This window comes from Antennarius striatus, chromosome 21, assembly GCF_040054535.1.
Source record: "Antennarius striatus isolate MH-2024 chromosome 21, ASM4005453v1, whole genome shotgun sequence".
In the NCBI taxonomy this organism is placed as follows: Eukaryota; Metazoa; Chordata; class Actinopteri; order Lophiiformes; family Antennariidae; genus Antennarius; species Antennarius striatus.
Window position 1 is genome coordinate 7,084,750 of NC_090796.1, and position 11,000 is coordinate 7,095,749.

The 11,000-nt window shown below is 38.6% G+C and overlaps 2 protein-coding genes across 2 annotated transcripts; one reads left to right on the top strand and one right to left on the bottom strand.

Annotated features, from left to right (window-relative positions):
• Positions 1-417: 417 nt before the first annotated feature.
• On the top strand, positions 418-4,403 carry LOC137588847 (neuronal pentraxin-2-like). The gene is made up of 5 exons (XM_068306152.1): positions 418-855; positions 1,361-1,580; positions 2,015-2,259; positions 2,387-2,566; positions 3,165-4,403. Exons 1-5 carry the CDS (start codon positions 418-420, stop codon positions 3,393-3,395), a joined length of 1,314 nt encoding a protein of 437 aa, XP_068162253.1. The 3' UTR covers positions 3,396-4,403.
• A 2,140-nt stretch (positions 4,404-6,543) lies between these two features.
• Positions 6,544-10,529, bottom strand: tmem130 (transmembrane protein 130). Its single transcript, XM_068306028.1, has 8 exons — positions 10,421-10,529; positions 10,260-10,342; positions 10,013-10,184; positions 9,783-9,928; positions 9,400-9,484; positions 9,104-9,306; positions 7,836-7,942; positions 6,544-7,382 (listed from the first exon to the last, which is right to left on the bottom strand). The coding sequence occupies exons 1-8, from the start codon at positions 10,444-10,446 to the stop codon at positions 7,242-7,244; spliced, it is 963 nt and encodes a 320-aa protein (XP_068162129.1). The 5' UTR covers positions 10,447-10,529; the 3' UTR covers positions 6,544-7,241.
• Between the last annotated feature and the right edge of the window lie 471 nt (positions 10,530-11,000).

Genomic DNA, 11,000 nt, shown 5'->3' on the forward strand with positions numbered 1-11,000 from the left:
CCAGCTGTCCAAACAGATCTGACCATAAAAGAGTGTATATACGACCCAGCTGACGTCATCGCACCACAGCCAGCCCAGCATCTTGTACAACACCTTTCTTTGGTAATCCTCTTTTCTGAGAGGAGCTCTCCGATCAGCACCACACATGTACCAGGAATAGTTCCGTTAACACAAGCCACTTTAGCCGGGCTTACAGAGACAGAATCACTTCATGAGAGTAGTGTTGATTCTAGATGTCAGACATGGCGTTTCTCTTCAGAAGTAGTTATGTCTGATTTGTTATTTTTGTTATTTGCCTATTTCTTTACTGTTTTACGCACCATCTTCAGCTGCGACTGGAGAATGTTAAGGATTTAGTTTTCACTTTTCACTAGACATAGACTTTCCTCAGCAAAAAACAAAGCAAACGCCGTCAGTATGTTTCTAACCTTCTTCGGATTGTTCTTCTTTTGCGTAATGGGCTGCAGTCCACTCGCGAACGGCCAAACGGACGATGGAAAGCGGTACATTTGTCGGGCTGTGCCCCTCAGTGGCGACACCAGCTGCCCCGTCACACTGTTACCCGAACTAAACACCGGGAGCCAGGAAGAGGAGCTGAGGAATACTGTGATGCAGTTACGGGAAACAATTCTACAACAGAAAGAGAATATTTCCAAACAGCAAGGCACCATCAGCGAGCTGACCACCAAGCTGTCTCTGTGCGCCGCAGCCACGGGCGATAAAAAGAACAAGGGGGGTCCTTGGGCCAAAGAAAAACCAAATACGATGGGAGATGTACCCACAGATCCTAATGACACAATAGAGGGTCTTGGAAAAACCATGCAAGGACTCAAGGACCGGTTGGAAAACTTGGAGGTAAATCTTTAGTATGGCTATGAGAGGCCCATGCGTGTCAGAGCCGTGCGTAAAAGGGGTTTGACTCTCAGTAAGGATTAAAACACATCACCGAGAGCCCCGAGCGTGTTTAGATCATGGAGCTATGGCACATGGATCTGTAATGAAACGGTCAAATATCTAATCGACCTAAACGTTTCTATTACGCGGGGTTAGGGTTTGACAGCAGAACATCGTCTGCAAAATAGTGTGTGATGCCTTTATCACTATGATGCAATTATAATTCACAAAAAGTCAATGTCCAAATTTGTTAAGAGCAATAATGGTTGACTGAAAAGCAGATATTGGCTTTACTGTATTTATATCTTCAAATGATTTGACAATTTTTGCCAAAGTAAGATCAACAAATTACAATATTAAAAAACACATTACATATTAACCAAAAATCGATTTTTTTTTCCAAACCATGAAAAACCTTTATCTACTTCAACTCCCTGCTCAATTTATTTCATCCATCTCTTCTCAGCAACAACAAATGCGGGCGAACATATCCGGCGTCTCCTTCCCCAGTGAGCTCCGGGAGCTGTTGCAGCGTCGACTTGGAGAGCTGGAGAAACAGCTCCTGAGGAAAGTCAGCAACTTGGAGGAGGAGAAGAGCATCCTGTCCAACGCCACAGCCGCTTACAGGCTGAAGACCGAGAGTACACTAAACGCTCTGGTGGACAGAATTAGTGAGCTGGAGAAAGGTAACATTAAACTGTCAAATTCACATCATCCAAAACAGATCAAGTTGTAATAAAATATAATTTGAGGAGAATGTAACTCATCCTGAAGAGAAGAGAAGGTTAGAGGACAGATAGAACATCATTGGAGTCAGAAGGTCACATTTGAAGGAATATCAAAAAAGGCTATGTACTGTGTCTACATAATTGAGCAGGGAAGAGGCAGGAGAAGACACTCAAGGAAATCAGTTGGCACAGACAGAGAGAGGAATCAGATATGCTGAAATTAAAGTGGCAAGAATATGTGTTGTTGTTTTTTTTTAAAGAATGAATATAAATCTTGACTGTGCCGACTAACAAGGAACACGAGTTCGCCCAACAATTTTACGCAACCTCCGTCACCTGTCTTGCCCTTCTCCCACCTCTTTCTGTCTTTCTTCCTGTCTGACTCATTGCAGGAGGAGGAGACTTCAAATCTCCAGAGCAGTTCAAGCTGTCCCTCCCTCAACGGACCAATTACCTGTTTGGCAGGATCATCAAGAGCCTCCCAGAGATGTACGCCTTCACACTGTGCATGTGGATTAAGTCCAGCGCCAGTCCTGGCATAGGAACGCCCTTCTCCTACGGTGTACCAGGGCAGGCGAATGAGATTGTACTGATTGAATGGGGCAACAACCCAATCGAGTTGCTCATAAATGACAAGGCAAGTCATTTCTGATATGACATAACACTGTGTGCTTAACTTAAATCAGTGTGCAAAATCTGACCTTTTTTTAAAGTATATTTTCATTTAACAACCATCTTATGCCTGTGCGTGAACCTGACCACAGGTTGCCCAATTGCCTTTGGAAGTGCGTGATGGGAAGTGGCATCACATCTGCATCTCTTGGACCACGCGTGACGGCCAATGGGAGGCTTACCAAGATGGTGTGAAGTTAGGAACCGGAGACAACCTGGCAGCCTGGCATCCAATCAAACCGGGGGGAGTCATCATCCTGGGGCAGGAGCAGGTACGGAAGTAGATTTGGACTCTGAATAGAGATACTCCTTTATCTTTATCTTTATCTTTTCATCATATCTAAAGTGAAAACAGCACAACTCTGTATTTAGTGCTGATGCTGAATGCTAGTGTGCTAATACATTAAATTGTGATAGGAACACTGTAAACATTGGACCTAAACATTAGCATCCATTTAGCTTAAAAGTCCAACTGTAAATAACACACAGCACTAGTGCTGTAGATACTCTACCACCCTGGACTATAGGGTGGCATTTCATCATAATTAAAACTGAGCCTGGTATGCAATATTTTGTGACATTCGGATATTTATTGAGTGACTCTCTACATAATTTTTGAAAATATTATTTATAATATTTAACTTACATAAGTTTAATCAAATTCTAATCAGTGGATCTCAGTATTCCCAAGCATGAACATCATTTTTAATGTTTGCATCATTAAATAAAATAGGGGCTAATTACTAATATTTTCATAACCAATAAATCCATAGACCTACAGACTACCTGTTCTACCCCAGAGACACATGTTCATGATGTTGTTGTTGAAGCTGTTCAAAGTTAACAACTTGCTGTTTATGGCTCCTTCAGGATGTGGTGGGTGGGCGCTTTGATGCTGGACAAGCTTTTGTGGGAGAGCTGAGTCAGGTGAATATTTGGGACCGTGTACTAAAGCCAGTCGAGGTCCTGTCCATGGCTAACTGCAGTGCTTATATCCCTGGGAATGTGATTTCGTGGCTAGCAAGCAACGTTGAAGTGTTTGGAAGAGGAGCATTTAAGAAGCCCTTGGAGATGTGTCAGGATCTGCTGCCCAATGCTTAAAGTCATCTGTCTGCATCTCTTTGGATTCATTTTCTTTTTAATTGCATGGTCTTTGTTAGTCCACATTTTTTATGTCATGCATTGATGTGTAACAATTCTTTTTCAGCTGCCTGACTCAGAGATATTCTTGAGATTTATGGCACAGGGAGAATCTCTAAAAATAAAATATGGGCACTCACATGACGTAAAACTTTGACAGAGAAGTGTGTAGTATAGAATTTGCAAATGCACTAAAGTTCAATTGTGTGGGCTGAACATCATTGACGAGCTATGCCTCAACATTTTCCATGATTGAGAAAACCTCAAACCTTCAGCATATCTATTACCACGGTAGAAGGTCCCCTCAGGTACCGGCTCTCAGACATAACGTACATGGTAATCTCACCACTGTCACCCACACACCCCTCCCTCCACCTTCAAAAGCTCTACAGTAATGAAAATCCACTCTAGTCTGGTACGGTGGCACGCATGTCCTACTACGACAACTGAGTCTAGACTTGCTGACATTTTTGGCGTTGACATGTGAGTTGTTGTTGCGTGCAATGTGAGAGTGAGTCAGAGGAAAGATTAAAGGTCAGCTAATGGTATGGCTGTTCCTTAAACGTTTGCTTTCGTGTCAATCAGTCCTCTGTTACAAACATGTTTATCATTTATAAGGGGAAATATTGCTTCCATAATACAATTAGGCACCATATCCATCATGTGATTCTGCCTGGAACTGTTTGAAAATGTTTGCAATAGACTTTTTACTTTTTTTCCTTATGTTATTTTGGCGTGTGTGGCTGATACCAGTGGTACCAGTAGGTGTATCACAGTGCTTTTTCACTTGCCTTTTTCATTTGAAAATGTGTTCATGATGTCATTGTTGTGTTCATTTTATTTGTAATATTGTTGCATATCAGAAAATGTAACAGATTAGACTAATCAAACTAATAGAAGTTACATTTAAATGTACATCAAGTATTGCTTTGATGAATATTGTAATCCTCCATATTTGTGGCCTTTTTATGGAGACTTAAGTGCCATCAGATACTTTAAAGTGTTTCAGTGCCAATATGTGAAAATGTATAAAGTCCTGTAAAATAAATGAGGGTAATTTGAAAGCATCTGCAGCTCTTTTCATTGAAGCATAAGCCGAATCTAAAGCAGTTTAAAATCACCTTGTCTCCTGTCATTGTTATACCATAAGCAGTTAATTACACAGGCTGAACGAGAGCTTTGGACTCAAATGGCTCTGGTCAAGAAAACAACAGATGTTCTCTGTGGCATTAGTGACACTTAACATATGACAGAGGCCAAAAGGTCATGTGTGGCGTCAGAGACACACTCGCTCAGTTCCTTCTGACCACACACACTTCTGAAAACATGAGAGTCCTACAATTTTATCAAAGGACATTAAATACTAGTTTCTATAAAAACCCAGAGTAATAAAAACCTAAAACTTACCAGCAACATGATCTGCTGAACCTGAGTAATGCAGTATTCAACTGCACAGAATGTGCAACAGAGATTTCAAAGGCTTTTTTTATTCGGATAAAACGTTCTGAATGAATGCTTTGAAATAATGTAAGGCAAAGAAATTATCATTCTGTCCTGTTATATGAAAAAAAAATCAATGTGTGAATCTCTAGGGAAACAAAATGCTTGTTGTTTAACACTGTGATCTTGACTGAACTAGTTTAATTCATTTTTATAATTCACATAGCTGTTTTTAATGTGGTTCTGTCTGTGTACTTTATTTCTGGCACATGAATTACACAGTGAAGAGAATGCAAGTGTAAGATCCATCTTTGTTCCTTTAATGGAGATGAGCATTAAACTATTTTTTCAGTGACAGAGGAGGCTCTGTATAAAAAGAAATAAAAAAGCAAAGACATAAAAGTCTCCATCTCACCATTCAGAACTCAATTTAATCAATAATGGTGCTGAAGAGCAAAGGGAAGCCAATGAAGGCCATTCTAAATATGTTCCTACTGATATTATACAATTTAGCCTGCATCTTATGATTGATTTTATGAGTAGGGTAAAATAATAAAATAACATTCAAAGACCATGTTTTATTAAGAAAGGGGTTTCCTGTCGCCACAAACCAACAGAGAATCATCACCTGACTGCAGTTCATCTCAACCCCTTATATCATTTGAGCATCCTTCAGCTGACTGTTTCGGTTTTCTTTGCTGTGGTTATGATCTCAGCAGACAAACAGGTATCTTTTGTCCATATATTTTAAAAGATCTTGGTGAATTATTATGAAGCACTTAGCAGCTAAAAAGCCAGTGGTTTCCCACAGAAGTAGTTTGAGACCACAAGGATCTGCAAGAACACTGAAAACTGAACTGTAATTTATTACAGGGTGATAAATGTGTTCCATTTATAGCTTGTTCAAATGCCCCCAAAAAAGAAAAAAAGAAAAAAGAAAAGGTGGGTGAAGACATCAGCCAATGCTGTTGTAATCAGTGGTTTGGTGTCTGAAGAAACACATCAGAAACTGTCCAGGTCTTATTCCATCCATAATGTTGTGACTTCTGCTTAAAGCTGTTGTCTTCATGCATACAAGATTTTTAAATGTTGAATGTTTTGATGGGATTTGTTTGTACATGTGTTTGTTACCATTGTCCTGTTTTGCTCAACCCCTTTTTTCCCTAAACAATCAATAATGTATTGTGTCATATTTTATAATACAGCAATATTGGAGAGCACTTATCATCTAAAAACTGCCTTCGTCACAGGAGTGATTGAGTTCCTTGTTTCGTCACCTGTAGTTCTCACAGTACCTTTGATAGCTGGCATTCTTCAGGAAACCCATAATTAATAAATCTGTGATGCATCTGACTGAGGAAAAGCTGTCTTTATACCCTATTTATACACATACTCCACACTGTGACTGTGAACTTTGCCAGGTATTTGGTCAGAAAACCAAATACCTGGAAACATTTTGATATTCTAAACCAGGGTAAGTGTTAAACTAACATGCTGGATATGTTATACCATCTCGCTAATAGTCAGCATTAGTTTTGTCAGCGTTATCAATTAGGATACTTCTATTGCATTCATCACCACCATGCCTAATAATTCAACGGATTAGATTAGATTAGATATATTTTAATGATTACAAACTGTCAAATTCACATCCTGGCAGAGCCGCTGCTAGATCTACATGCTTGTAGACTTAAGTCTTATTCCAAAACCATAAAACACTAGACATGAACACTTTTTGGTTTTATAAGGATGCTATTAATATACACTTTCCATAGAATGTGATTTACACAGGAGAAGATGATGTGGTTCATAAGTGAAAATTTTTAAATTTAGATGACACTTGTTCAAAGAAATTATAGAAACAAAAATGAAGTAGATACACTATTACAGTAAGTACATGATTATAAATGAACTAAGCATAAGTATACGTTTAAAAAGTATTATATTATTCATATATCCAAATATAAAAGGCTAATTTATGGATGTTTTTCATTGATAACAGCTGCTAATAGCACAATTTAGTTTGTATGTAAATGTTGTATATGGTCAAAAATATTAACATCATTTAGCACAAGATACAGACACACACATCTCACTGATCAAACATGTTATGCACTGTAGTGTTATTAATTCCTTACTTCATTTGAACATCAGCCTCAACTCTTTAACTACTTTTGATCACATTTCACCATGAATGAACAGTTCACCTATGCAACTGGATTTATTAGAAATGCAATGTCAGGCATCATGCTCACTCGCATGATTCTGTGCAAGATTATCAGTTTTATTCCATCTTAAATGCAATAATGCTATATTTTCTTCTCCAAATACCCCAAATTGACATGTTGTCATGAATTCTGGAGCTGCCTACGATGCGTATTGACTCCCATGCTGCAACAGGAGAGGTTCTTTTTCTCCCCTTTCCACATTGGAGAAGTTTAAAAGAATTGAGTTTTGGCCATCAGAGTCTTGTTTCTTCATGAAAACAGCGTTGCTGGAGGTGGCAATCTGCAGAAATCACACATTGCCGGAAAAACACAAGTCAGCTCTCAAAACATACATAATGTTTGGCAATTTCTGTCGAAAAGTACAGTATATCAGTTATTATAAGTATTGACAATCAGTCCAATAATGGTTTTGGACATTTCTATATCATGCACAAGTTATTGAAGTGGTGTTTTATATTTCTGGAAGCAGACAGCCTCCTTGTGGCTGTGAAAATACAGTCGCAGATGCTCTTTACTATGAGGGAGTAAGGGACACAGTGATTATTTATTGCTACACATGAAGATGCATGCCACTTACCGACAGCTATCTTATCAAAGCATGTTTAGAAAGTACACTCTGCATGCAATGAAGCCATTTTAATATTAAATATAACATTACTTCTGTTTCCTATTTTATGTTTCATGTTTAGTCTCATTTTTCTAAGACAGTTGTAAATATGCGTGGCTCTTTTACCCCTGATCTGTTGTAATGGCGAGGACGGCAAGCGATGACGGTGATGAAGGAGAAAGTGGCTGCAAGAATTGCAGCAGATGACAGCATGAAAAGCAGGTTGGCATTATCTGCAGATGAAAAGGAGTCACACATCTTACTAGGAGGGCAACAACAACACATTTCAATGAGGTTTCATTTTTGTACAGAATATGTACTGTATATGTATGTATTTGAATTCATCACATAATATGAAGGCAAATAAAAATAAGAGGTTTATAGGCTCTTGTCTTCCAGTGAAGGAAATGTTTATGCTTTAGCGTACAAAAACATTTTTCAATTCATTTGAACATATAATATTCACTATATGTTCAATAGTGAACATATAGTAACATAACTTCACAATGTGTTCAATTCTCTTGAACATATAGTGTATTTATGTTAAGTTCAAGTATTTTCTTAGAAACTGAATATTTTAGCAGCTATCTGCCAAATTCAATGTTTTGAATGATAATAATTTTAATGTACGAACTACAGAATACGTGAGAACGCTTGTTGTTGTTGTTCTGTGGTCAGATATAAAATGTGCGACAGCTCCGTACTAGTGAAAAGATAACTGTCTTTTTTCTTTTTTTGCTCCGCCTCAAAAAAAAAGAAGAATTTAACAGAAGTTTGTATAAATTAAATTGAATTCTGTAAGTAACAGCATTATGACAAGACCACTCCAGCAATTAGTCACACAGCACAATAGTACAGCAACAAAAAGCAAAGAAGCTACAACTAACATCTGGTAATTATGAATTTTAATTGGCTCACAGGAGCAAATCAATTGCACACAGCAGTCATATGCTGGGAACTCAGGCTGCTCTATGCCTGGATTCTTCCATATTCTCTGCTCCCTGTCTCTCTGTGGAACTAATACAGCTGAAAGGCACATGCTTGGTTTTATCTGAAACACCTCATGACAAGCACAGTTTCTCACATAGTCACAACAACATCTCAGCGTGTGGACAGCTAATTACAAAAGAAAAAGCTCTACTCATGCAAAAAGTGTCTTAATTTTTTTTAAAAAGTGACTAAAGCATCACTTTTTTTCAGGTTCTGAAGGGTCTTTTATAAAGTCTGAAAAAAGTATTAAGTCAACTCATAAATTAAACCACAGTTCAGTGCTGAGTCCTGAAATCCTATGTTGCGTGTAAGCAGTGTGTGTGTGTGTGTGTGTGTGTGTGTGTGTGTGTGTGTGTGTGTGTGTGTGTGTGTGTGTGTGTGTGTGTGTGTGTGTGGCCACCCACTGCTTCTCTTGACATAGAGGCTGAAGGAGGTCTGCAGCTTGCTGATGTCATTGCGTACGCTGATGTCCAAGCAGTGGATGCCAGCAGAGGTGAAGGTGAGGTTCAGGTGCAGCGTGTTCTCATACAGCTTAGTCAGGGTGCATTCTGACGTCGTGTCTAGCACACAATTGGGGAGGATATGCCAGCATACCCACATGGGAGGACTGCAAACACACCACGCACCCATTTGAACTGATCACACACATTCAATTGAATATTTGCATCTCATCATAAATCTGAAACCAAACGCAACTTACCTTCCATCAACATGAACAGCCAAACTGGTATTCTGAGATACCTGATAGTCTGAAGGCCCTTTCAACTCAATGTGTTTAATGGCATCTGTAAATTCATTTAAATTTTTAGTGATATCTTTATTATCTTGGATTATTTTAAGCACAACTGCACATAGAAAGTTATGTGTGCTTTTATATTAATTCCTTTTACAGTTCATTTAGCAGCAAATATTAAATGATGTAGTTTATTGAGGAACCAGGATTATTTTCTGGTATCAATGTCAACTCATACTTGTTTTAGTTAAGTTTTGTTTTCCTCAAATCACAATCTGGTATTAAGTTGTGCATAAAATATCTTGACTCATTTATCTGCAACTGATATAAAAGTATGGAAAACTACAAACCAAGTACTTGGACATCCTTGGAGTAGGAATCGGTGAGGAGAGGTGCATGTTCTGTCACATTCACTCCAAGTTTCAGACGCAGAGTGTAATTCCCTGATTCTGGATAATTGTAACGGACAACCGGCTCAGTCCCTTGGATCACCTCTCTGAATCAAAAATTAAAGTATATATTATAGAGAAAGAAAGGCCAAATCTTTATTTACATCTCAAATATGGAAAAATGCAAGTACCCGTTCCCTAGGTCCCACGTGTAGGTGAACTTTGCTCCGCTAAAGTTCTTTTGAGGATCGAAGAGTTCAAACATTGTCTCGGTGGGTATATCCGAAGCCAGTTCCCCTGTGTCCCTCACATAAGTGGCATTTCCCTCCGTCTGATAGAAAACCAATTTCCCAGCAACATTTTCTGATTCAAAGAGAATACATATTTAGCAGTACAGCCTGAGTACCCAGTTTAAATGAAAAGTAGTGGATTGCTTACCCAACTCTACCAAAGGGCCTAGTGTCTCTGCCACACCCAGGATAAACAAGAGCAGAAGCATCAACACCCACAGACTTCTTCCTCTGTCAGTAAAACATCACATTGTTTAAGATGGACTTAATATTAACAAAAATTACAAAATAATTAGTTGTTAAATCTACCCATCCATGTCTGCAGGTCTTCTCATGGAGCTCCTTCTCCTTCTGCCTGTCTTTGAAACTCAGAGCACACATGAGAGCCATGAAGCCTTGAAATTATCATCATGCGTTTCATCATGTGGTTCAGGAATGGCAACCAGTGTTGGTTACAGTCGTCACTGATGTGGGACATATTTCCACAATTAGAAAATGCCCCTGAAAACAACAGCAAAATTGATGTTAAAAATGGTCACAGGTGGTGGATAATGATAGATAAGGTTTTTCTACTGCAGATTTCCACACGATGGTGCTAACAACTCAAGTATGATCTGAGTGGGTTATCCAGTGTGACTGTTATTTATTTTTTAAATATTTATTTTATTTATTTATTTATTGTCAGTATATTTTTTCATCTTTCTGTCCCCTGCATATACAGAGAAAAAGAATACAACCGCTTGTACACAATGATATGTGTGTCGGTGTAGGTGCTCAGTCATCTAGGTGGAGATAAATCATCTGCTTGGATGAGAGGTGCTATCAGACTTTAAGCAAGTCCAGTTGATTCTTTTCTGCTCTTCTTGATTTACACTGACAGCTATCTGTA